This window comes from Eleutherodactylus coqui, chromosome 5, assembly GCF_035609145.1.
Source record: "Eleutherodactylus coqui strain aEleCoq1 chromosome 5, aEleCoq1.hap1, whole genome shotgun sequence".
Taxonomy (NCBI): domain Eukaryota; kingdom Metazoa; phylum Chordata; class Amphibia; order Anura; family Eleutherodactylidae; genus Eleutherodactylus; species Eleutherodactylus coqui.
In genome coordinates this window covers 3,407,882-3,435,392 of record NC_089841.1, presented here as the reverse complement: position 1 = coordinate 3,435,392, position 27,511 = coordinate 3,407,882, and the positions used below count along the sequence as shown (strand labels likewise).

General features: G+C 53.9%; 1 protein-coding gene across 2 annotated transcripts in view; it reads left to right on the top strand.

Annotated features, from left to right (window-relative positions):
* The first annotated feature begins 13,607 nt into the window (after positions 1–13,607).
* The window catches only part of ARHGEF39 (Rho guanine nucleotide exchange factor 39), a 37,844-nt gene continuing 23,940 nt past the window's right edge, over positions 13,608–27,511 (top strand). The window contains exons 1-2 of one of the 2 annotated variants that reach the window (XM_066602218.1): positions 13,608–13,678; positions 26,233–26,351. In XM_066602218.1, coding sequence (XP_066458315.1) covers positions 26,235–26,351 — 117 coding nt within the window. In that variant the 5' untranslated portion in view covers positions 13,608–13,678; positions 26,233–26,234. Of the gene's footprint in view, positions 13,679–26,194; positions 26,352–27,511 lie in introns of both variants that reach the window. The other variant, XM_066602219.1, reaches the window with a different exon arrangement.

The window sequence follows — 27,511 nt, the reverse complement described above, 5'->3', positions numbered from 1 at the left end:
AAAATTATTTTTCTTTTTAACTAAAGGTTCTAAATTCAGTTTGTCAATTACATAACTGTATGTTATAGGCTATCTGCTGTGACTCAGAAAAATCGGTCTCAGCTTTTAGCCTGTAAGAGTCAAACACATCAAAATTGGTCTAACAACAGAGAGGTTTGTCAAAACTGAGAATTGGTAGACATAAACAATTAGCAATCGGAAAAAAAAAACGAGGTGAAGTAGTAGAATAGAAAAGAGGGGTGGGGGGAGGATGGGGGAGGGGACATTACGCTGGAAGCGTGCCATAGAGTTCTCACCTGCCCCAGAGTCGGTATGCGTGCCATTTCCCAAGGTTATGATCCACGTTCAGTGTCCAACGCCCGAGGTCTCCTCAGGAATTGTATCCCATTGGGGTTAGGTTGGGTTGGGCTCATTGGTTGAGAGTCAGCTCCAACCCACTCCTGCGACTCTACCAAGTCTAGTTTATAGTCATATAGCCATTGTGGAGTCTTGTACCACCGAACTAGTAGCTTATAGCGGCTTTCTTGCATGAGGATGCATGGAGAGAGGCCATTTTCAGAATAAGCTTCACTTCTGTAGTTGATAAGGATATACCTAGGTCCTTTTCCCATGAGCTAATAAAGGTGGTTTTAGAGAATATCGGAGGGGCGATGTAGTGTCTTCGAAGGTTAGAGATTTTACATAACTTGGGGTTGTTTGCGCTGAGGAGCTTCTCGAAATGAGTCATAGGACAAGAGGATTTGTATTTCATCTGAAACTCACTGAATGTTTTCTGAAGGTGTTTTATTTGTAGGAAGGAGAATGTCTGGTTGGGCAGAAGGGTTTGTATTGTTTCTTCGTGGGGTTTGTGAGCTAGGGCTTGGAGGTCAACCACTCTGTCCCGAGCCCCCCTCCATAAACTGGCCACCCCTGTGTTGTGTGGGAGGCCTAGTAATTTGCGTAGCACCCTGAACGGTGTCATCGGTGATGGTTTATGGGCTAATGATTCGCTGAGTCTGACCTAGGTCTCGCAAGGGCCTCTGAGTAAAGGGTTAAAGTTTTTTGCTCTATAGGAGCTTTTGGATGGAAACCATAGATCCTCCAACAGGGATTCGCCGTGTGTGCCCTCAGCTAGAGATCGTAACAATGGGTCCCTAGAGGGGCATGTTAAGTCTACCCAGTAATTGAACTGGGCTGCTTTGTAGAAGTCCTGGATACAGGGCAAGTCGATCCCCCCTCAGACTTTTTCTTAATCATCAGACTGTAGGCCAACCTAGGTCTCCTCTGTCTTCACACGAACCCCGAGAAGGCTGAACGTAGGGTTTTGAAAAAAGATAAGGGAAGGTGTATTGGGAGCATGCACATTTTATATAGGGGAGTACGTAGGATTTTAAGACATTTTTCCTGCCAAACCAGGAAAGGGCCGGCAGATCATAAGAGTGAAGCAGAGCTTTAATTTGAGAGAGTAAACATAGGAAATTGCAGCTGTAGATATTCTCAACTTTTTTAGCTAGTTTGATACCCAAGTAATCCATCGATGCTTCCGACCAGGAAAAGGGGGAGCTGGCTCTCATCGAGCTACAACTTCTCTCCGGGACAGAGATGTTGAGGATAGTTGATTTGGCAAAGTTTATTTTAAAGTTAGAGAAGGCGCCAAAATCATTCAGAATGGAGGCAAGCCTTGGGATGCCTCTCTCCAGTTCAGAGATAACAAATATGCTGCAGCAGATTACGTGTGTTTGTCTACATTTAATCCTTTTATAATTGTATCCTGTCTCACCCACTGGAGAAGAGGTTCCATTGCGAGGATGAACACGGTGGGAGATAAAGGGCAACCCTGACGGGTGCCATTGCGGATATCAAAGGGAGGGGATAACGTGTCGTTGCTTTTTATTCTGGCATGCGGGTTAGAATAGAGGGAGAATATTGCTGAGATGAAGGCGATAGAGAAATTAAATCTAAGGAGGACTCTCTCCATGTATGTCCAATCCACCCTATCGAAGGCCTTCTCTGCATCGGTGCTTACGAGGCCCATTGGTATGTTTCGAGTTTGCACATATTTTATCGCGTGCAATAGGCATATACAGTTGTCCTTACCATCTCTACCTTTAACGAAGCCTGCTTGTTCAGGGCTTATTAGAGTGGGGATGAAGTACTCTATCCTCTTGGCTAGGAGTTTTGCCCAGATCTTCACATCTAAGTTAATCAGCGAAATGGGCCTGTAGTTACTGCACATTTTTGGGTCTTTGTTTTCTTTGTGGATCAATGTGATGTGAGCTTCTTGCGCTTGTTTTGGGAGATTCTCTTCTTTGAGAAGTGCGTTATACACCTCCGTCAGGTGAGGAACAAGGTGCGATTTGAAGGATTTGTAGTATGCTATTGAGAGACCGTCTGGTCCAGGGCTTTTCCCCTGGGGGCAGGAGTCTAGTACATCTTCTATTTCCTTGGGTGTGATCGGTTCTAGAAGAGTACTGGAAGTTTTACTGTCTAATTTAGGCAGACCCAGCGAGTCTAAGAAGGAATCGACTTGGCCTGCTATTTTCCGTCTGACGGGGGAATTCATCCTCTCCAAGGTTGCATAGATTTGAATAGTAGTTTTAGAATTCCTTGGCTATCTCTCTAGTTGAAGATACCACTTTGCCTGAGTGCGTTTTTATTGACGGAAAGAAATTCCTTGAACGGGCTTTCTTGAGCAATGATGTCGTGAGTTTACTGTCTTTATAGCCGTGCGCGTAGAAAGCCTGTTTAAGGAAGAGGTGTTTTTTGTTGAACTTCTCATTAAGGCATTGTCGGAGGTCTTGTCTCAGGGATGTTAATTCGTCTAGGTTGATTTTTGTATGCGTAAGTTTAATTGCTTGCTCCAACTTTGCTATTTGGGATAGGTAGTTATTAGAGATGAGCGAGCACACTTGTCCGAGCATTAGGGTGCTCGAGATGCTCGTTACTCGAGACGAACACCACGCGGTACTCGAGTCAATTGCATTTCCTTCTCTGCATGTTTAGCGCCATTTTGTGGCCAATAGACATGCAGGGAAGGCATTACCACTTCCTGCTGTGACGTTCCAGCCCTATCCCACCCCCCTCCAATGAGTGGCTGGCGAGATCAAGTGACCCCCGAGTATTTAAAGCGGTCCCGCCCGCGGCTCGCCTCAGACACACACTGGCAGAGATCAGGGACAGTGCTGCTGCTATAGGGAAATTGTTAGTGTAGGATCCTGTCCTCAAGAACCCCAACGGTCCTTCTTAGGGTCACATCTGACCGTGTGCATTACTGTTGTGGCTACTGGGAGCAGTAGTGCACCAATAATTTTTCTTTCATCTCGGGCTGTGCAGGCTATTACAGCTATAGTGTTCTCAGTCTGCAGTCAATTATACAGAGTATAGGGACAGTGCTGGTGAGACAGGGACAGTGGTAGTGTAGAATCCTGTCTACAAGAACTACTCAGCCTAGGTGACAAGAGACACACGGCGACCGAGCTATTGCAGGGTCTGACAGAGCAGACCGACCTCTGGCTGTCGCCGCTGAGCCTCCAACCGGGCAAGGTCGTGTGTGACAATGACCGTAACGTGGGGGCGGCTCTGCAGCCTCATAAACGTGCCATGCCTGGCCCACGTCTTCAATCTCGTGGTTCAGCGGTTTCTGAAAAACTACCCTCATTTGTTTGACCTGCTCGGCAAGGTGCACCGCGTCTGCGCACATTTCCGCAAGTCCACCACGGACGCTGCCACCCTGCGGACCCTGCAACATCGGTTTAATCTGCCAGAGCACCGGCTGCTGTGCGACGTGCCTACACTGTAGAAGTCTACGCTCCACATGTTGGCCAGGCTGTATGAGCAGTGTAGAGCAATAGTGGAATACCAACTCCAACATGGGCGGCGTAGTGGGAGTCAGCCTCCCCAATTCTTTACCAAGGAGTGGGCCTGGATGGCAGACATCTGCCAGGTCCTCGGAAACTTTGAGGAGTCAACCCAGATGGTGAGTGGCGATGCTGCAATCATTAGCGTCACCATTCATCTGTTATGCCTGCTGAGAAGTTTGCTGCAAAGCATAAAGGCTGACGCTTTGCGATCGGAACAGGAGACGGGGGAAGAGAGTATGTCGCTTGATAGTCAGAGCGCCCTGATGTCTATTTCTCAGCGCGTTTTAGAAGAGGAGGAGGAGGGGGAGGAGCAGGAGGGGGAAGAGACAGCTGGGCACACTGCAGAGGGTACGCATGCTGCTTGCATCTCATCTGTTCAGCGTGTATGGCCTGTGGACGAGGAGGATCCTGAAAGTGATCTTCCTAGTGAGGACAGCCATGTGTTGCGTACTGGTACCCTGGCACACATGGCTGACTTCATGTTAGGCTGCCTTTCTCGTGACCCTCGCGTTAGACGCATTCTGGTCACTACGGATTACTGGGTGTACACCCTGCTCGACCCACGGTATAAGGAGAACCTTTCCACTCTCATTCCCGAAGAGGAAAGGGATTCGAGAGTGATGCAATACCTCAGGGCCCTGGTGGACAAACTGATGGTAAACTTCCAATCTGACAGCGCTAGCAGCAGAAGGTGCAGTTCTGAGGGCCAAGTAGCAGGGGAGGCACGGAGATCAGGCAGCATGTTCAGCGCAGGCAGGGGAACACTCTCCAAGGCCTTTGCCAGCTTTATGGCTCCCCAGCAAGACTGCGTCACCACTCCCCAGTCAAGGCTGAGTCGGAGGGAACACTGTAAAAAGATGGTGAGGGAGTACGTAGCCGATCACACCACTGTCCTCCGTGATGCCTCTGCTCCATACAACTATTGGGTGTCAAAGCTGGACATGTGGCACAAACTTGCGCTGTATGCCCTGGAGGTGCTGGCTTGCCCTGCCGCTAGCGTCTTGTCAGAGAGGGTGTTTAGTGCAGCTGGGGGAATCATCACGGACAAGCGTACCCGCCTGTCAACTGCCAGTGCCGACATGCTTACACTCATAAAGATGAACAAAGCCTGGATTTCCCCAGACTTCTCCTCTCCACCAGCGGAGAGCAGCGGAACCTAAAGATTCTTTTCGCTGCAACCGCAGATAAAAGCATACTTCTCTATCACCGGAAAAAAAGGGGCATTTAGCTTTGTGAATCTGTCTCTGACATTAGTCCTCCTCCTGCTATTCCTCCTCCAGAAACAACATGTCATCACGCTGAACAGCCAATTTTTCTGCGGCCCAAAATGCTCATCTACATTTACCAATGATTTTACAATTTTTCAAAGTTTCAAAAGTATTGAGACTGTAACATGAACCGATTTTTTTAATAGGGTTGCCTACAGGCTCTGTTACAAATTAAGCAACAGTGAGCTGTATCTTTAAAAAAAATGTTTATGGGTTGATAAATTTTTCAGAAGTACACTTGTACTCTTGGTACACTTATTTTTCGGGCCCATGCCTACTCTTATCCAACTAATTTTTCCGGCCTTCGGCTACGCTCATGGTATCCCAATATTTCAGAGGTTAACAAGGGTCTGCCTATACTGCTGCCACTTACATGTTACAGGGGTCTGCCTATACTGCTGCCACTTGAATGTTACAGGGGTCTGCCTATACGTCTGTCATGTAAATGTTACATGGGTCTGCCTATACTGCTGCCACAAGTATGTTACTAGGGTCTGCTATAGTGCTGCCACGTAAATGTTACAGGGGTCTGCCTATACTTTTGCCACGTAAATGTTACAGCAGTTTGCGTATACTGCTGCCACAAGGATGTTACTGGGGTCTGCCTATACTTCTGCTACAGAAATGTTACAGGGGTCTGCCTATACTGCTGCTACAAAAATGGTACTGGGGTCTGCCCATGCTTCTGCAACATAAATGTTTCAGGGGTCTGCTTATACTGCTGCTACTGAAATGTTACAGGGGTCTGCCTATACTGCTGCTACATAAATGTTACTGGGGTCTGCCTATACTGTTACTACAGAAATGTTACTCAGCTCTGTCTATACTGTTTCTACAGAAATGTTGCTGGGGGCCGGCTATACTGTTACTACTGAAATGTTACAAATACTAGGCTCTGCCTGTACTGCTGCTACTGAAATCGTACAGGGGTCTGCATTACTGCTGCTACAGAAATGTTACAGGGGTCTGCCTATACTGCTGCTACAGAAATGTTACTGGGGTCTGCCTATACAGTTACTACAGAAATGATGCTGGGGTTTGTCTATACTGCTACTACAGAAATGTTACTGGGGTCTCCCTAGACTTCAGCAACATAACTGTTACTGGGGTCAGCTTATACCTTTGCTACAGGAATATTACAGGGGTCTGTGTATACTATGGGTGCACTAAGTCTTCCCATCGCGGTTTTCTACCTATCTGGCCCCCCAAAAAAACCCAGACTGACTAGGGCATGGAGTGTGGGCCGCAGCCAACATGTATTTCCTCTCACGTAACCTCAGCTATCCGCGGCACTGCAATGAGATTTCTTTCTGTACCGTCTGTGTTCCTGCCAGCCACCCATGCTGTGGGTGCACACAGACTTGCCCTAGCAGAGTTGTACCTGCCTGTCCCCAAAACACTGACAGACTTGGGTAGGGTGCAAAGTGCAGATGGTTTACCCCTTGCGTTGTCGATGAGGTATCCGACACCCAAACAGAATGAGTAGTGTGTGGACACATGGAGTCCCCATTGCTATGTCACTCGCACCACCTTGGGCCACACAAGGTGTTTGCTGGGACAGAGGCTGACCCAGGGCCCGCTCACATACTTCCCACACAGAGTATTGCTGCATTGTGGAGATGTGTAGAAGTGCTGGGCTGGCAGCGGAGTCCCCTTTATGCCCACGTTTGTGGCTCCTGACGGAGGTGGCACAGGATTGGAATGAAGATGGAATGTCAATCTATTATCAATTCTCAACAGCATTTGGGCTATCGCCCCCCCCCCCCCGCGCGCATTTAAAGAGGGTCACTGCCTGGCCCTGCCAACCCTCTGCAGTGTGTGCCTCCGGTTACTCCTCATGGCAGACGCACTTATAAATAGACATGAGGGTGATGTGGCTATGAGCCCAGCGTGTGGCATGAGAGCAGCTGAAGGCTGCGCAGGGGCACTTTTGTGTGCGCTGCGGACGCAGGATCGTGTGGGGGGGTTGGGCAGCATGTAACCCAGGAGAAGTGGCAGCGGTGTGTCCCGCAGGCAGTGATTTTGCTTTGTTTGAGGTAGTGTGGTGCTTAGCTAAGGTATGCCTTGCTAATGAGGGTTTGTCCGAAGTGAAAATTGTTAGGGGGGGGGGGCCCACTCTTTCCCCTATTGTGGCTTAATAGTGAGACCTGGGAGCCTGAGATGCAGCCCAACATGTAGCCCCTCGCCCTCGCCTGCCCTATCCGTTTCTGTGTCGTTCCCATCACTTTCTTGAATTGCCCAGATTTGCACAAATGAAAACCTTAGCGAGCATCGGCGAAATACAAAAATGCTCGGGTCGCCCATTGACTTAAATGGGGTTCGTTACTCGAAACGAACCCTCGAGCATCGCGGGAAGTTCGACTCGAGCAACGAGTACCCGCGCATTTTGGTGCTCGCTCATCTCTAGTTGTATGGCATTTTGTGGTCCTTGTGACAGTACTTATGCTGGTTGCTTCACATTGGCATCGCAGAGGGTCAGAAGCCCGAGGGGCCGTTAGTCTACTATGGCCTGTGTAGAGTTAATATTAAATAAAGAGCCTCTGCAATGCCTAGTGAAATCACTAATGACACATTTATCTGTCCCCGCCTTCACTACGATGAAAAAAAGGGGGAAAATTAGGTCCTGTCCAACGTACCAGGCACAGGGGGGTGGGGGGTGTCAATAGCAACAGGATGCACAGCCTGCATCCGCTTATAAATGGGGCACGCCGGGAGGAACAGGCGATGCCAACGGTCCTTCAGGTTGTGGTGAAAACTGAGAAGGACCATCAGCTGGTGCAAACAATTCTGGGCAGTATGGGGGGATGCCAGCGACAGCCCCTCTCAGACATAGCTAACATAAGTCTAATACATGCCATCATGCAGGAAGCAGACAGGGCTCCCTCTCCTCTGGCTGTGGCCTCTGGCACTGCCCCGTGTCGTCATTAGGCGGCTGCATTGGAAATATGACAATAACAATAAAGGATGGATGAACGGAGAGGGCGGAGCACCCTCGCCAGCCATTAGATCATAGTGACCCGCACGGCCTTATGTACTAACAGCAGCTGCCAAACACCCCTTTGTCTGTCTTTAAAAGACTGTGAGATGGTGCCCCCCCCCCCCCCCCCCGGAACCACCGACATGCAGCGTGGCCAGACTAACGCGGCTGCAGTTCTTGGTGCCCAGATATTCCTAAACCTTGGCTTTACAGTTCCCGCCCAAATTTCATGCGTTGCGCTGTCCGTTAATTCAGCTTATTGCGTTGCGTCTTACGTACTTTGTCAGCACCGCTGCAGTAACGCTACTGTCTCATCACTGCTTGCCTGTCCAATTAATGAGGAACATACTGCAGCATTGCTACCATTGGAGGACGAAGCCAACCTTCAGCTCTGTACACTGTCTGCCCAAATAGAGAAAGAAAGGCAAGTAGTGCCAACATGGCAAAAGTGGGAACAGAACAGAAGTTTTAAAAAAGGTGCACCCACTTCATTTACAAAATGGCATCCAGCGCCCTCCTCTCACCCTCGCAGCCCGGGACCCCCACTGTGACCTACCCCTCTCACACAGCCTGATCTCCCTCCGGATCTCCCGTAAGCGGCCCAGATCTTTACTCTCAACCGCTTCTGGAGCCGCTCTCCGGTTTGGACAGTTCCATAACGGTGGTGTAATGCCCGCACCACCTGTCGCACGATGTTCCACTAATGAGTATTCGGATGGCGGTAGGGCCCCTGCCCTCCATCATAGTCCATATTCAAGTCTCAAGTCCAGATGAATTTCATCCTAGGAAACTAAAGGAAGCAGTGGAGGTAATTGCTGAACCACTTGCCATAATTTTTGAAAATAACTGGAGAGCAAAAGAAGTCCCAGAAGATTGGAAAAGGGCAAATGTTGTCCCTATCTTCAAAAAAGGGAATAAGGTGGACCCAGGAAACTACAGGCCTGTGAGCCTGACTTCTATACTGGGAAATATCTTTGAACAAATTATTAAACAGCCTGTATGCAAGTACTTAGATGAGAATGGAGTAATTAACCAGATTCAGCATGGGTTTGTAACAAACAAGTCATGCCAGACTGATCTAATTTCCTTCTATGACAGTATCACTGACTGGGTTGATCAGGGAAATGCGGTGGATATAGTATATCTTGACCGTAGTAAAGCATTTGACAAAGTATCTCAGACCATACTTATTGAAAAAATGACCAAATCTGGGATTGACAAGGCAACTGTTAGGTGGATTCACAACTGGCTGAGTTATTGTACTCAAAAAGTGGTCATAAATGGCTGCACATCCAAGTGGAAGAATGTATCGTGGGGACCACAAGGCTCTGTCCTAGGCCCAGTGTTGGTCAAGATTGTTATACATGATCTGAAGGAGGGAATTGAGGGGAAACTGAGCAAATTTGCCAACGACACAAAGCTAGGAGGGATAGCTAACACTAGGGAAGAGAGAGAGAGGATTCAGAAAGATCTAGAAAAGCTTGCACAGTGGTCGGCGACTAACAGAATGGTATTTAACAAGGAGAAATGCAAAGTCCTACATCTGGGCAAGAGAAATGAAGAAAGCACATACAGAATGGGAGGAATTGGGCTAAGCAGCAGCACATGTGAAAAAGACTTGGCTATACTAATAGATCATAGACTGAACATGAGTCAATAATGTGATGCAGCAGCCAAAAAGGCAAACACAATTCTGCGATGTATTAAGAGAAGCATAGAGTCTAGATCACGTGAGGTCATTATCCCCTCTACTCTTCCTTAGTCAGACCTCATCTGGAATACTGGGTCCAGCTCTGGGCACCCCATTTTATAAAAGACATAGACAAACTGGAGCAAGTTCAGAGAAGAGTTACCAAGATGGTGAGCGGTCTGCAAATCATGTCCCATGAGGAACGGTTAAAGGATCTGGGAATGTTTAGCAGAAGAGAAGGCTGAGAGGAGACTTAATAGCTGCCTACAAATATCTGAAGGGCTGTCACAGTGCAGAGGGATCAGCCCTATTCTCATCTGCACAAGGAAAGACTAGAAGCAATGGGATGAAACTGAAAGGGAGGAGACACAGATTAGATATTAGACAGTGAGGGGGATCAATGAGTGGAACAGGTTACCACGGGAGGTGGGGAGTTCTCCTTCAATGGAAGTCTTCAGAGGCTGGACAAATATCTGTCTGGGATGATTTAGTGATGACTCTGGAGGTCCCTTCCAACTCTACCATTCTATGATAATCTGGACTAGCAGGTGAGTTTCCCGTTGCCCTAGTGGTGATGCCCTGTGTGCCATGTTCATACTTCAATGTACTCTATGAAATTTCTAAAATGGCACCTTATTTATGAACTGTTCTCACGGCGAATCTACATCACGCGATACTACAGGCCTAACGGCTGTGCGTGGATGCGGTCTACGCCGAGATGTCAGACGCAGCTTTCCCCGCCCCTCTTCTTTGCCGTGGCTACCACGCCTGGGACCTTAACACGCTAGGGATCTGTTCGCTAACATTTACATCGTTTGCACGCAACAACAGGCACAGCCGTGGCGAACAGATGTTCAGTTTGGCATTCCGCCTGTCGTTAGCGATGGAACGGTATGGTGCGCAGTATTTGGATTACAGATGAAGTTGTCGCAGGACTCCAGCAAGAAATGGTCCTTCATGTTACAAGTGCAGAATTAAAGGGGGTTTAAAAGGACGTATCGTAGCTGCAGCCCATAATGTATTCAGAGGTTTCAGGGCTTTTGTGATACTCTTTTTACTATAAAAGTCTTAAAGGGGTTGTCCCGCGTCGAAACATTTTTTTTTTTTGCATAGGCCCCCCGTTCAGCGCAGGACAAACCCAAGGGATGTGTTGAAATTAAAAAAGAATTTTACTTACCCGAATCCCCTCTCTGCAACTTCTTCCTTCTTTTCCTCCAAGATGGCTGCCGGGATCTTCACCCACGATGCACCGCGGTTCTTCTCCCATGGTGCACCGTGGGCTCTGTGCGGTCCATTGCCGATTCCAGCCTCCTGATTGGCTGGAATCGGCACACGTGAGGGGGCGGAGCCAGGACGCCACTCGTGCCCGCACCGACCAGAAGGGAGAAGACCCTTCTGCGCAAGCGCGTCTAATCGGGCGATTAGACGCTGAAATTAGACGGCACCACGGGGACGCCAGCGCAGGGAAGGTGAGTATATAACTTCTGTATGGCTCATAATTAATGCACAATGTACATTACAAAGTGCATTAATATGGCCATACAGAAGTGTATAGACCCACTTGCTGCCGCGGAACAACCCCTTTAAGGACCAGGCCATACAGAAGTGTATAGACCCACTTGCTGCCGCGGGACAACCGCTTTAATGAAATGCAGAGGAGAAAAAATATATATTATTGCAAATCTGTTCCAGCGTTGTGTTTTTCCTAAAGCGCTTGGGCACATCTTGATTTACAGCCATCCATGGAGACCCCCGCTAGTGCTGTGTCCATAAACGTACCCATTGTGGCCCTAATCTTATGTCTGCACAGCGGGGCCCAAACCGAAAGGAGCATTCAATCTGATCGCCATTGTCTGTTGGCTAACGTTGAGCGCTGCACCATGGACTCTGCTCCCCTCCATTACGGTCCCCAGCTCTCATCTACCTCTGGTAGCCAGCAGCTAAGAAAGTGGAAAAGTTTTGTTGACGGCCCCATGGACGACGGCTAGGGAGAGGTCAGTGGATAAAGATCCCGTTGGGGTACATCAGCAGAGGCCTTCGGTAAGTAATGTCAGCCCCCCTCACAGGCTGGGTGCATGATGGGAGGTGAGATGTACATTTCTTTTTACTGTACGCTATTTGCCGTTATGCATTTGATGCCAATGACCAGGAACGGTCTACCGTGGACCCCGAAGAAAGGTACAAGCCATCGGCAATGTTCTACTTGTCCATTGTGTAACAGTGAAACGGATCCAGTGACTCTGGTCTCTCCAGGCCAGACCCGCTAGGCAGGAGCAGATTACTAGAGAAGTCGCCGGGGCACGGACCCCTCTGTGCCCCCGACGTGTTTTGGTGGACACGCCTGCACAGAAGGAGGTTTCAGGTCTTGGAGGCCGTGGCATCGTGGTGGAGGGGAGTAAGTCTTTTCACATCCCCTCATCGCTCAGCTCCATGGGGGAGGCGGAAGTTTAAATGTATTCCATTATCCCCACGATCCATAGGGTAGCGACGTTCACGGTCCCTGCGACGTGGCACCGTGGGCATGGCGGCATCTCCTGGTTCCTGCCTACCTTCAGTAGCTGGGACCCAGGCGATTTGAAATGCCCCACGCGGATCTTGTATGCGGCAGACGCGTCTCCATTTTGGCGCGCATGCGCAGAAGGCGTAGTGTCTGTTCCGCCTCAGCCTGTGTCGGAGGACGTGGGCGAGTGCTCTACCAATCCGCAGGAGCCTAAACTATTACATCTTCAAACTTTATTTTACTTTAAAGCAATTGCCGCCACCCAGTGGATACTGACCGACACCTGAACGGCGGGCGGAGTGCCCGGCCCTATGACTGGTCAAGGCTTCGTCAGCCCACACGGCTTTAATGCGCAGCGATTACAACTGATTGGTCAATACGGGGTTAAACCGTCCTGCGGGCGTAAAAACAGAATCAAGCTGCCAAAGGAGATCCTCCACGGGTGTGCGCCGCGGGCAGGCCTGCACAACAGAACCCCCTCATGGCATACTGGTGCCCGGCGCCAGGCATAATGCAGAGACGCTGGATCCCACCGCAGGCACTGACATCTGACAGGATTAATACACAACGGAGGGGTTTGGGCTGATTTATGGGCGCTTGGATGCACAGCCTTTTATATGGACGACTTCAGTAGAAGACAGATGCTGTGAAGGAGGCGACAGAATGTTCGGGGGGCCGGATACTTCAGGGGGCCGTATACCTCAGGGGGCCGGATACTTCAGCGGCCGGATACCTCAGGGGCCACATGGTTCAATAGACAGCAGTCTGAGACTTGGACCCAGTTTGGCCACAAGCAGAAAAAAACAAATCTGTTCACGGCCAGAAACCGTGCTGAAATAGCTGACTCCTCCTCCTCCCCAACCTGATTGGTTGTTTGGATTACGTGACTCACGGTGATTGGTTATTTGGGTTGGCTGATTCACAGCGCTTGAGAGCGGGAGGCATATATTCCTCTTCCACACCACCTCTGCCCCAGCCAAACCAAATAACCAATCACCGTGCAGCAGCAAACTAAATAACCAATCACCGTGCATCAGTAAACCAAATAACCAATCACCGTGCGTCAGTAAACCAAATAACCAATCACCGTGCGTCAACAAACTAAGTAACCAATCACCGTGCGTCAGCAAACTAAATAACCAATCACCGTGCGTCAGCAAACCAAATACCCAATCACCGTGCGTCAGTAAACCAAATAACCAATCACCGTGAGTCAGCAACCTAAATCACCAATTACAGTTAATCAGTTATCCCAAACAACCAATCAGGTTGCGAATGGTGTGGAGGTGTTCTGGAATTTAGTTATACTCCTCCCGCCAGCAGGGGCCGCTCTCACCCCAGTCACGTGACTCCGCCCGGCCGGAAGCAGGTTTAAAAATCTCCGCGCGGACAATCTGCTGTCAGGTGAGAAGATGAGAGGATGATGGGGGTTATACCGAGGGGAGAGGAGGAGGAGGAGGAGGATGGGGGTTATACCGAGGGGGGGAGGATGGGGGATGGGGGTTATACCGAGGGGAGAGGAGGAGGAGGATGGGGGTTATACCGAGGGGAGAGGAGGAGGAGGAGGATGGGGGTTATACCGAGGGGAGAGGAGGAGGATGGGGGTTATACTGAGGGGAGAGGAGGAGGAGGAGGATGGGGGTTATATCGAGGGGAGAGGAGGAGGATGGAGGTTATACCAAACGGAGAGGAGGAGGATGGGGGTTATACCAAGGGGAGAGGAGGAGGATGGGGGTTATACTGAGGGGAGAGGAGGAGGAGGATGGGGGTTATACTGAGGGGAGAGGAGGAGGAGGATGGGGGTTATACCGAGGGGAGAGGAGGAGGAGGACGGGGGTTATACCGAGGGGAGAGGAGGAGGAGGACGGGGGTTATACCGAGGGGAGAGGAGGAGGAGGATGGGGGTTATACCGAGAGGAGGAGGAGGAGGAGGATGGGGGTTATACCGAGGGGAGAGGAGGAGGAGGAGGATGGGGGTTATACCGAGGGGAGAGGAGGAGGATGGGGGTTATACCGAGGGGAGAGGAGGATGGGGATTATACCGAGGGGAGAGGAGGAGGAGGAGGAGGATGGGGGTTAAACCGAGGGGAGAGGAGGATGGGGGTTATACCGAGGGGAGAGGAGGAGGAGGATGGGGGTTATACCGAGGGGAGAGGAGGAGGAGGATGGGGGTTATACCGAGGGGAGAGGAGGAGGAGGAGGATGGGGGTTATACCGAGGGGAGAGGAGGAGGAGGATGGGGGCTATACCGAGGGGAGAGGATGATGGGAGTTATACCGAGGGGAGAGGAGGAGGAGGATGGGGGTTATACCGAGGGGAGAGGAGGAGGAGGATGGGGGTTATACCGAGGGGAGAGGAGGAGGATGGGGGTTATACCGAGGGGGGAGGAGGAGGAGGATGGGGGTTATACCGTGGGGAGAGGAGGAGGATGGGGGTTATACCGAGGGGAGAGGAGGAGGAGGATGGGGGTTATATCGAGGGTAGAGAAGGAGGATGGGGGTTATACCGAGGGGAGAGGAGGAGGATGGGGGTTATACCGAGGGGAGAGGAGGAGGAGGATGGGGGTTATACCGAGGGGAGAGGAGGAGGAAGAGGACGGGGGTTATACCGAGGGGAGAGGAGGATGGGGGTTATACCGAGGGGAGAGGAGGAGGAGGATGGGGGTTATATCGAGGGTAGAGAAGGAGGATGGGGGTTATACCGAGGGGAGAGGAGGAGGAGGATGGGGGTTATACCGAGGGGAGAGGAGGAGGAGGATGGGGGTTATACCGAGGGGAGAGGAGGAGGAGGATGGGGGTTATACCGAGGGGAGAGGAGGAGGAGGATGGGGGTTATACCGAGGGGAGAGGAGGAGGAGGATGGGGGTTATACCGAGGGGAGAGGAGGAGGAGGATGGGGGTTATACCGAGGGGAGAGGAGGAGGAGGATGGGGGTTATACCGAGCGGAGAGGAGGATGGGTGTTATACCGAGGGGAGAGGAGGAGGAGGAGGAGGATGGGGGTTATACTGAGGGGAGAGGAGGAGGATGGGGGTTATACCGAGGGGAGAGGAGGAGGAGGATGGGGGTTATACCGAGGGGAGAGGAGGAGGAGGATGGGGGTTATACCGAGGGGAGAGGAGGAGGAGGATGGGGGTTATACCGAGGGGAGAGGAGGAGGAGGATGGGGGTTATACCGAGGGGAGAGGGGGAGAGAAGGAGGAGGATGGGGGTTATACCGAGGGGAGAGGAGGAGGAGGATGGGGGTTATACCGAGGGGAGAGGGGGAGAGGAGGAGGAGAATGGGGGTTATACCGAGGGGAGATGAGGAGGAGGATGGGGGTTATACCGAGGGGAGAGGAGGAGGAGGATGGGGGTTATACCGAGCGGAGAGGAGGATGGGGGTTATACCGAGGGGAGAGGAGGAGGAGGAGGAGGATGGGGGTTATACCGAGGGGAGAGGAGGAGGAGGATGGGGGTTATACCGAGGGGAGAGGAGGAGGAGGATGGGGGTTATACCGAGGGGAGAGGAGGAGGAGGATGGGGGTTATACCGAGGGGAGAGGAGGAGGAGGATGGGGGTTATACCGAGGGGAGAGGAGGAGGATGGGGGTTATACCGAGGGGAGAGGAGGAGGAGGATGGGGGTTATACCGAGGGGAGAGGAGGAGGAGGATGGGGGTTATACCGAGGGGAGAGGGGGAGGAGGATGGGGGTTATACCGAGGGGAGAGGGGGAGGAGGATGGGGGTTATACTGAGGGGAGAGGAGGAGGAGGAGGTTGGGGGTTATACTGAGGGGAGAGGAGGAGGAGGAGGTTGGGGGTTATACTGAGGGGAGAGGAGGAGGAGGATGGGGGTTATACCGAGGGGAGAAGAGGAGGAGGTTGGGGGTTATACCGAGGGGAGAGGAGGAGGAGGATGAGGGTTATACCGAGGGGAGAGGAGGAGGAGGAGGATGAGGGTTATACCGAGGGGAGAGGAGGAGGATGGGGGTTATACCGAGGGGAGAGGAGGAGGAGGAGGATGGGGGTTATACTGAGGAGAGGAGGAGGATGGGGGTTATACCGAGAAGAGAGGAGGAGGAGGATGGGGGTTATACCGAGAGGAGGAGGAGGAGGGTTATACCGAGAGGAGGAGGATGGGGGTTATACCGAGGGGAGAGGAGGAGGAGGATGGGGGTTATACCGAGGGGAGAGGAGGAGGAGGAGGATCGGGGTTATACCGAGGGGGGAGGAGGAGGAGGATGGGGGTTATACCGAGGGGAGAGGAGGAGGAGGATGGGGATTATACCGAGGGGAGAGGAGGAGGAGGATGGGGGTTATACCGAGAGGAGGAGGATGGGGGTTATACCGAGAGGAGGAGGATGGGGGTTATACCGAGAGGAGGAGGATGGGGGTTATACCGAGGGGGGAGGAGGAGGAGGATGGGGGTTATACCGAGGGGGGAGGAGGAGGAGGATGGGGGTTATACCGAGGGGGGAGGAGGTGGAGGAGGATGGGGGTTATACCGAGGGGGGAGGAGGTGGAGGAGGATGGGGGTTATACCGAGGGGAGAGGAGGAGGATGGGGGTTATACCGAGGGGAGAGGAGGAGGATGGGGGTTATACCGAGGGGGGAGGAGGAGGAGGATGGGGGTTATACCTAGGGGAGAGGAGGAGGAGGATGGGGGTTATACCGAGTGGAGAGGAGGATGGGGGTTATACCGAGGGGAGAGGAGGAGGATGGGGGTTATACCGAGGGGAGAGGGGGAGGAGGATGGGGGTTATACCGAGGGGAGAGGGGGAGGAGGATGGGGGTTATACCGAGGGGAGAGGAGGAGGATGGGGGTTATACCGAGGGGGGAGGAGGAGGAGGATGGGGGTTATACCGTGGGGAGAGGAGGAGGAGGAGGACGGGGGTTATACCGAGGGGAGAGGAGGAGGATGGGGGTTATACCGAGGGGAGAGGGGGAGGAGGATGGGGGTTATACCGAGGGGAGAGGGGGAGGAGGATGGGGGTTATACCGAGGGGAGAGGAGGAGGATGGGGGTTATACCGAGGGGGGAGGAGGAGGAGGATGGGGGTTATACCGAGGGGAGAGGAGGAGGAGGATGGGGGTTATACCGAGGGGAGAGGAGGAGGAAGAGGACGGGGGTTATACCGAGGGGAGAGGAGGATGGGGGTTATACCGAGGGGAGAGGAGGAGGAGGATGGGGGTTATATCGAGGGTAGAGAAGGAGGATGGGGGTTATACCGAGGGGAGAGGAGGAGGAGGATGGGGGTTATACCGAGGGGAGAGGAGGAGGAGGATGGGGGTTATACCGAGGGGAGAGGAGGAGGAGGATGGGGGTTATACCGAGGGGAGAGGAGGAGGAGGATGGGGGTTATACCGAGGGGAGAGGAGGAGGAGGATGGGGGTTATACCGAGGGGAGAGGAGGAGGAGGATGGGGGTTATACCGAGGGGAGAGGAGGAGGAGGAGGATGGGGGTTATACCGAGGGGAGAGGAGGAGGAGGAGGATGGGGGTTATACCGAGGGGAGAGGAGGAGGATGGGGGTTATACCGAGGGGAGAGGAGGAGGAGGATGGGGGTTATACCGAGGGGAGAGGAGGAGGATGGGGGTTATACCGAGGGGAGAGGGGGAGAGAAGGAGGAGGATGGGGGTTATACCGAGGGGAGAGGAGGAGGAGGATGGGGGTTATACCGAGGGGAGAGGGGGAGAGGAGGAGGAGAATGGGGGTTATACCGAGGGGAGATGAGGAGGAGGATGGGGGTTATACCGAGGGGAGAGGAGGAGGAGGATGGGGGTTATGCCGAGCGGAGAGGAGGATGGGTGTTATACCGAGGGGAGAGGAGGAGGAGGAGGAGGAGGATGGGGGTTATAACGAGGGGAGAGGAGGAGGAGGATGGGGGTTATACCGAGGGGAGAGGAGGAGGATGGGGGTTATACCGAGGGGAGAGGAGGAGGAGGATGGGGGTTATACCGAGGGGAGAGGAGGAGGATGGGGGTTATACCGAGGGGAGAGGAGGAGGAGGATGGGGGTTATACCGAGGGGAGAGGAGGAGGAGGATGGGGGTTATACCGAGGGGAGAGGAGGAGGAGGATGGGGGTTATACCGAGGGGAGAGGGGGAGGAGGATGGGGGTTATACCGAGGGGAGAGGGGGAGGAGGATGGGGGTTATACCGAGGGGAGAGGGGGAGGAGGATGGGGGTTATACTGAGGGGAGAGGAGGAGGAGGAGGTTGGGGGTTATACTGAGGGGAGAGGAGGAGGAGGAGGTTGGGGGTTATACTGAGGGGAGAGGAGGAGGAGGAGGTTGGGGGTTATACCGAGGGGAGAGGAGGAGGAGGATGGGGGTTATACCGAGGGGACAAGAGGAGGAGGTTGGGGGTTATACCGAGGGGAGAGGAGGAGGAGGATGAGGGTTATACCGAGGGGAGAGGAGGAGGAGGAGGAGGAGGATGAGGGTTATACCGAGGGGAGAGGAGGAGGAGGAGGAGGAGGATGGGGGTTATACCGAGGGGAGAGGAGGAGGAGGATGGGGGTTATACCGAGGGGAGAGGAGGAGGATGGGGGTTATACCGAGGGGAGAGGGGGAGAGAAGGAGGAGGATGGGGGTTATACCGAGGGGAGAGGAGGAGGAGGATGGGGGTTATACCGAGGGGAGAGGGGGAGAGGAGGAGGAGAATGGGGGTTATACCGAGGGGAGATGAGGAGGAGGATGGGGGTTATACCGAGGGGAGAGGAGGAGGAGGATGGGGGTTATGCCGAGCGGAGAGGAGGATGGGTGTTATACCGAGGGGAGAGGAGGAGGAGGAGGAGGAGGATGGGGGTTATAACGAGGGGAGAGGAGGAGGAGGATGGGGGTTATACCGAGGGGAGAGGAGGAGGATGGGGGTTATACCGAGGGGAGAGGAGGAGGAGGATGGGGGTTATACCGAGGGGAGAGGAGGAGGATGGGGGTTATACCGAGGGGAGAGGAGGAGGAGGATGGGGGTTATACCGAGGGGAGAGGAGGAGGAGGATGGGGGTTATACCGAGGGGAGAGGAGGAGGAGGATGGGGGTTATACCGAGGGGAGAGGGGGAGGAGGATGGGGGTTATACCGAGGGGAGAGGGGGAGGAGGATGGGGGTTATACCGAGGGGAGAGGGGGAGGAGGATGGGGGTTATACTGAGGGGAGAGGAGGAGGAGGAGGTTGGGGGTTATACTGAGGGGAGAGGAGGAGGAGGAGGTTGGGGGTTATACTGAGGGGAGAGGAGGAGGAGGAGGTTGGGGGTTATACCGAGGGGAGAGGAGGAGGAGGATGGGGGTTATACCGAGGGGACAAGAGGAGGAGGTTGGGGGTTATACCGAGGGGAGAGGAGGAGGAGGATGAGGGTTATACCGAGGGGAGAGGAGGAGGAGGAGGAGGAGGATGAGGGTTATACCGAGGGGAGAGGAGGAGGAGGAGGAGGAGGATGAGGGTTATACCGAGGGGAGAGGAGGAGGATGGGGGTTATACCGAGGGGAGAGGAGGAGGAGGAGGATGGGGGTTATACTGAGGAGAGGAGGAGGATGGGGGTTATACCGAGAAGAGAGGAGGAGGAGGATGGGGGTTATACCGAGAGGAGGAGGAGGAGGGTTATACCGAGAGGAGGAGGATGGGGGTTATACCGAGGGGAGAGGAGGAGGAGGATGGGGGTTATACCGAGGGGAGAGGAGGAGGAGGATGGGGGTTATACCGAGGGGAGAGGAGGAGGAGGAGGATCGGGGTTATACCGAGGGGGGAGGAGGAGGAGGATGGGGGTTATACCTAGGGGAGAGGAGGAGGAGGATGGGGATTATACCGAGGGGAGAGGAGGAGGAGGATGGGGGTTATACCGAGAGGAGGAGGATGGGGGTTATACCGAGAGGAGGAGGATGGGGGTTATACCGAGAGGAGGAGGATGGGGGTTATACCGAGGGGGGAGGAGGAGGAGGATGGGGGTTATACCGAGGGGGGAGGAGGAGGAGGATGGGGGTTATACCGAGGGGGGAGGAGGTGGAGGAGGATGGGGGTTATACCGAGGGGGGAGGAGGTGGAGGAGGATGGGGGTTATACCGAGGGGAGAGGAGGAGGATGGGGGTTATACCGAGGGGGGAGGAGGAGGAGGATGGGGGTTATACCTAGGGGAGAGGAGGAGGAGGATGGGGGTTATACCTAGGGGAGAGGAGGAGGAGGAGGATGGGGGTTATACCGAGGGGGGAGGAGGATGGGGGTTATACCGAGGGGAGAGGAGGAGGAGGATGGGGGTTATACCGAGGGGAGAGGAGGAGGATGGGGGTTATACCGAGGGGAGAGGAGGAGGAGGATGGGGGTTATACCGAGAGGAGGAGGATGGGGGTTATACCGAGAGGAGGAGGATGGGGGTTATACCGAGGGGAGACGAGGAGGAGGATGGGGGTTATACCGAGGGGAGACGAGGAGGAGGATGGGGGTTATACCGAGGGGAGAGGAGGAGGAGGATGGGGGTTATACCGAGGGGAGAGGAGGAGGAGGATGGGGGTTATACCAAGGGGAGAGGAGGAGGATGGGGGTTATACCGAGGGGAGAGGTTGATGGGGGTTATACCGAGGGGAGAGGAGGAGGAGGAGGATGGGGGTTATACCGAGGGGAGAGGAGGAGGAGGAGGATGGGGGTTATACCGAGGGGAGAGGAGGAGGAGGAGGATGGGGGTTATACCGAGGGGAGAGGAGGAGGAGGAGGATGGGGGTTATACCGAGGGGAGAGGAGGAGGAGGAGGATGGGGGTTATACCGAGGGGAGAGGAGGAGGAGGATGGGGGTTATACCGAGGGGAGAGGAGGAGGAGGATGGGGGTTATACCGAGGGGAGAGGAGGATGGGGGTTATACGGAGGGGAGAGGAGGAGGAGGATGGGGGTTATACCGAGGGGAGAGGAGGATGGGGGTTATACGGAGGGGAGAGGAGGAGGAGGATGGGGGTTATACCGAGGGGGGAGGAGGAGGAGGATGGGGGTTATACCGAGAGGAGAGGAGGAGGAGGATGGGGGTTATACCGAGGGGGGAGGAGGAGGAGGATGGGGGTTATACCGAGGAGGAGGAGGATGGGGGTTATACCGAGGGGAGAGGAGTAGGAGGATGGGGGTTATACCGAGGGGAGAGGAGGATGGGGGTTATACCGAGGGGAGAGGAGGATGGGGGTTATACCGAGGGGAGAGGAGGAGGAGGATGGGGGTTATACCGAGGGGAGAGGAGGAGGAGGATGGGGGTTATACCGAGAGGAGAGGAGGAGGAGGATGGGGGTTATACCGAGGGGAGAGGAGGAGGAGGATGGGGGTTATACCGAGGGGAGAGGAGGAGGAGGAGGATGGGGGTTATACCGAGGGGAGAGGAGGATGGGGGTTATACCGAGGGGAGAGGAGGAGGAGGATGGGGGTTATACCGAGAGGAGAGGAGGAGGAGGATGGGGGTTATACCGAGGGGAGAGGAGGAGGAGGATGGGGGTTATACCGAGGGGAGAGGAGGAGGAGGAGGATGGGGGTTATACCGAGGGGAGAGGAGGAGGATGGGGGTTATACTGAGGGGAGAGGAGGAGGAGGAGGATGGGGGTTATATCGAGGGGAGAGGAGGAGGATGGAGGTTATACCAAACGGAGAGGAGGAGGATGGGGGTTATACCGAGGGGAGAGGAGGAGGATGGGGGTTATACTGAGGGGAGAGGAGGAGGAGGATGGGGGTTATACTGAGGGGAGAGGAGGAGGAGGATGGGGGTTATATCGAGGGGAGAGGAGGAGGAGGATGGAGGTTATACTGAGGGGAGAGGAGGAGGAGGATGGGGGTTATACCGAGGGGAGAGGAGGAGGAGGACGGGGGTTATACCGAGGGGAGAGGAGGAGGAGGATGGGGGTTATACCGAGAGGAGGAGGAGGAGGATGGGGGTTATACCGAGGGGAGAGGAGGAGGAGGAGGATGGGGGTTATACTGAGGGGAGAGGAGGAGGAGGATGGGGGTTATACCGAGGGGAGAGGAGGAGGATGGGGGTTATACCGAGGGGAGAGGAGGAGGACGGGGGTTATACCGAGGGGAGAGGAGGAGGAGGAGGAGGATGGGGGTTATACTGAGGGGAGAGGAGGAGGATGGGGGTTATACCGAGAGGAGGAGGAGGAGGATGGGGGTTATACTGAGGGGAGAGGAGGAGGAGGATGGGGGTTATACCGAGGGGAGAGGAGGAGGATGGGGGTTATATCGAGGGGAGAGGAGGAGGATGGAGGTTATACCAAACGGAGAGGAGGAGGATGGGGGTTATACCGAGGGGAGAGGAGGAGGATGGGGGTTATACCGAGCGGAGAGGAGGAGGAGGAGGAGGATGGGGGTTATACTGAGGGGAGAGGAGGAGGAGGATGGGGGTTATACTGAGGGGAGAGGAGGAGGAGGATGGGGGTTATATCGAGGGGAGAGGAGGAGGATGGAGGTTATACCGAGGGGAGAGGAGGAGGATGGGGGTTATACCGAGGGGAGGAGGAGGATGGGGGTTATACCGAGGGGAGAGGAGGAGGAGGATGGGGGTTATACCAAGGGGAGAGGAGGAGGATGGGGGTTATACCGAGGGGGGAGGAGTAGGAGGATGGGGGTTATACCGAGGGGGGAGGAGTAGGAGGATGGGGGTTATACCGAGGGGAGAGGAGGAGGAGGATGGGGGTTATATCGAGGGGAGAGGAGGAGGAGGAGGATGGGGGTTATACCGAGGGGGGAGGAGGAGGAGGATGGGGGTTATATCGAGGGGAGAGGAGGAGGATGGGGGTTATATCGAGGGGAGAGGAGGAGGATGGAGGTTATACCGAGGGGAGAGGAGGAGGATGGGGGTTATACCGAGAGGAGGAGGACGGGGGTTATACCGAGGGGAGAGGAGGAGGATGGGGGTTATACCGAGGGGAGAGGAGGAGGAGGATGGGGGTTATACCAAGGGGAGAGGAGGAGGATGGGGGTTATACCGAGGGGGGAGGAGTAGGAGGATGGGGGTTATACCGAGGGGAGAGGAGGAGGAGGATGGGGGTTATATCGAGGGGAGAGGAGGAGGAGGAGGAGGATGGGGGTTATACCGAGGGGGAAGGAGGAGGAGGATGGGGGTTATATCGAGGGGAGAGGAGGAGGATGGGGGTTATATCGAGGGGAGAGGAGGAGGATGGAGGTTATACCGAGGGGAGAGGAGGAGGATGGGGGTTATACCAAACGGAGAGGAGGAGGATGGGGGTTATACCGAGGGGAGAGGAGGAGGATGGGGGTTATACCGAGAGGAGGAGGACGGGGGTTATACCGAGGGGAGAGGAGGAGGAGGATGGGGGTTATACCGAGGGGAGAGGAGGAGGAGGAGGATGGGGGTTATACCGAGGGGAGAGGAGGAGGAGGAGGACGGGGGTTATGCCGAGGGGAGAGGAGGAGGATAGCGGTTATACGGAGGGGAGAAGGAGGTTGGGGGTTCTACCAAGAGTTTAATCAGTACAGTTTAATATCACACTGAGTCCCCACCCCTACAATTACTGTGGCCCTGCCCTATATAATTAGTACAATATAACATCACATGAGGCCTCGCCCCTGCCGTCAGTGAGGTCCCGCCCCTGCCGTCAGTGAGGTCCCGCCCTATATAATTAGTACAATATAACATCACATGAGGCCTCGCCCCTGCCGTCAGTGAGGTCCCGCCCTGTGTAATCAGTACAGTATAACATCACATGAGGCCCCGCCCCATCCGTTAGTGAGGTCCCGCCCTGTGTAACTAGTACAGTATAACATTACATGAGGCCCCGCCCCATCCGTCAGTGAGGTCCCGCCCTGTGTAATCAGTACTGTATAACATCACATGAGGCCCCTCCCCATTCGTCAGTGAGGTCCTGCCCTGTGTAATCAGTACAGTATAACATCACATGAGGTCCCGCCCCATCCGTCAGTGAGGTCCCGCCCCGTGTAATCAGTACAGTATAACATCACATGAGGTCCCGCCCCATCCGTCAGTGAGGTCCCGCCCTGTGTAATCAGTACAGTATAACATCACATGAGGCCCCGCCCCATCCGTCAGTGAGGCCCCGCCCTGTGTAATCAGTACAGTATAACATCACATGAGGTCCCGCCCCATCCGTCAGTGAGACCCCGCCCTGTGTAATCAGTACAGTATAACATCACATGAGGCTCCACCCCATCCGTCAGTGAGGTCCCGCCCTGTGTAATCAGTACAGTATAACATCACATGAGGCCCCGCCCCATCCGTCAGTGAGGTCCCGCCCTGTGTAATCAGTACAGTATAACCTCACATGAGGCCCCGCCCCATCCGTCAGTGAGGTCCCGCCCCGTGTAATCAGTACAGTATAACATCACATGAGGTCCCGCCCCATCCATCAGTGAGGTCCCGCCCTGTGTAATCAGTACAGTATAACATCACATGAGGCCCCGCCCCATCCGTCAGTGAGGTCCCGCCCTGTGTAACTAGTACAGTATAACATCACATGAGGCCCCGCCCCATCCGTCAGTGAGGTCCCGCCCTGTGTAACTAGTACAGTATAACATCACATGAGGTCCCGCCCCATCCGTCAGTGAGACCCCTCCCTGTGTAATCAGTACAGTATAACATCACATGAGGCCCCGCCCCATCCGTCAGTGAGACCCCTCCCTGTGTAATCAGTACAGTATAACATCACATGAGGTCCCGCCCCATCCGTCAGTGAGGTCCCGCCCTGTGTAATCAGTACAGTATAACATCACATGAGGCCCCGCCCCATCTGTCAGTGAGGTCCCGCCCTGTGTAATCAGTACAGTATAGCATCACATGAGGCCCCGCCCCATCTGTCAGTGAGGTCCCGCCCTGTGTAATCAGTACAGTATAACATCACATGAGGCCCCGCCCCATCCGTCAGTGAGGTCCCGCCCTGTGTAATTAGTACAGTATAACATAGCATGAGGCTCCGCCCCATCCGTCAGTGAGGTCCCGCCCTGTGTAATCAGTACAGTATAACATCACCTGAGGTCCCGCCCCATCCGTCAGTGAGGTCCCGCCCTGTGTAATCAGTACAGTATAACATAGCATGAGGCTCCGCCCCATCCGTCAGTGAGGTCCCGCCCTGTGTAATCAGTACAGTATAACATCACATGAGGTCCCGCCCCATCCGTCAGTGAGGTCCCGCCCTGTGTAATCAGTACAGTATAACCTCACATGAGGCCCCGCCCCATCCGTCAGTGAGGTCCCGCCCTGTGTAATCAGTACAGTATAACATCACATGAGGCCCCGCCCCATCCGTCAGTGAGGTCCCGCCCTGTGTAATCAGTACAGTATAACATCACATGAGGCCTCGCCCCTGCCGTCAGTGAGGTCCCGCCCTGTGTAATCAGTACAGTATAACATCACATGAGGCCCCGCCCCATCCGTTAGTGAGGTCCCGCCCTGTGTAACTAGTACAGTATAACATTACATGAGGCCCCGCCCCATCCGTCAGTGAGGTCCCGCCCCGTGTAATCAGTACAGTATAACATCACATGAGGCCCCTCCCCATCCGTCAGTGAGGTCCCGCCCTGTGTAATCAGTACAGTGTAACATCACATGAGGCCCCGCCCCTTCCGTCAGTGAGGTCCCGCCCCGTGTAATCAGTACAGTATAACATCACATGAGGCCCCTCCCCATCCGTCAGTGAGGTCCCGCCCTGTGTAATCAGTACAGTATAACATCAGATGAAGCCCCTCCCCATCCGTCAGTGAGGTCCCGCCCTGTGTAATTAGTACAGCATAACGTCACATGAGGTCCCGCCCCATCCGTCAGTGAGGCCCCGCCCTGTGTAATCAGTACAGTATAACATCAAATGAGGTCCCGCCCCTGCCATCAGTGAGGCCCCGCCTCTGCTGTCAGTGAGGCCCCGCCCCTGCCATCAATGAGGCCCCACCCGTGCCGTCACTGAGTTGCTCCTACAGTCGTGGTGTTGATGTCTTTGCACCTCCCCTTTTCAGTACATAATTTGAATGCTCCACCCTCTTGACAATAACAGTGATGGCGTCCGCTGTCCGGGATCAGAGATGTCGCTGGGAGCGCAAGAAAGGCCGGACGGCGAGGGAACTGCTGGAGACGGAGCGAGCGTACGTGGAGGAGCTGGAGCTCATCACCAAGGTGCCCTGCAGACAGACAGCGCTCTCGTGTATATACAGCAGCCCCCCACATTTTCGGTTGTGCCCCCCTCACTCTGCGCTCAGCACCCCACAATGACAAAGTGACAACAGAACCCCAGAAATCTTTGTACATTCTTTAAAAATGTATGAGGGACACAACATGTATAAAGTGAGAGGGTGTGAGGACTTTCTGGACCCCCTGTAAGCTCCAGAGACATCATATATGTGATATCAGCTACAGCTCTTAAGAATCATAGAATGGTAGAGTTGGAAGACAACACCGGCGTCATCGGGTCCTCCAGGATCATCAGGTCCTCCGGGGTCATCGGGTCCAACCCCCTGCTCAGTGCACGATCACTGTACAGATGTCTGTCTGGCCTCTGAACACTTCCATTAAAGGAGAACTCCCCACCTCCCGTGGTAACCTGTTCCACCCATTGATCCCCCTCACTGCCTTTTTGTCTGCTGCATCACATTGTTGACTCATGTTCAGTCTATGATCTACCCTGTTTCCCCGAATATAAGACGCGTCTTATATTAATTTTTGCTCCCAAATATGTGCTACGTCTTATTTTCAGGGGGTGTCTTATTTTTCAATGAAGAAGAATTCACATTTATTGTTTAACAAAAAAAATGACCATTTATTACCGTATATACTGCACAGTACCGTAGTTGTCACCACAAACCGTTATAGCTAGACAAACTGTGAAAACAAAGCAAAAATTACTCCATGACGGTCATGTCATCATAAACATCTGAACCCGGAATCTCCTGCTGAATTTCTTGACACTCCATTTCTTGTAAAATCTTCGGGCCAAAGCAGGAAGGTTTTTGCCCCAAGAATCTTCCACGATTCCTTTCTTGTACTCAACGGAATAGCTCTTTCTTTTTGCGCTCATGTCTAGGGGTAAAAATATACGGTAGCAACATTGTTTATTTCTTGTACTTTAGACTCTTCAGCAAAAAAGCAGACACCCCCTATTGAATCAAAACGACACACAAAAAATAAGAGCTGTAAAGTACCTGGCTCCCACACACTGTCTGGAGACTGTAATGCTCACCCCCTAAGGCTGGAAATACACTCTGTGAGAACCCAGCCTTAAGAATCACACATATGGTTGCCTGACTCACACACAGAGCCATAAAAAAGGTAACGTACCT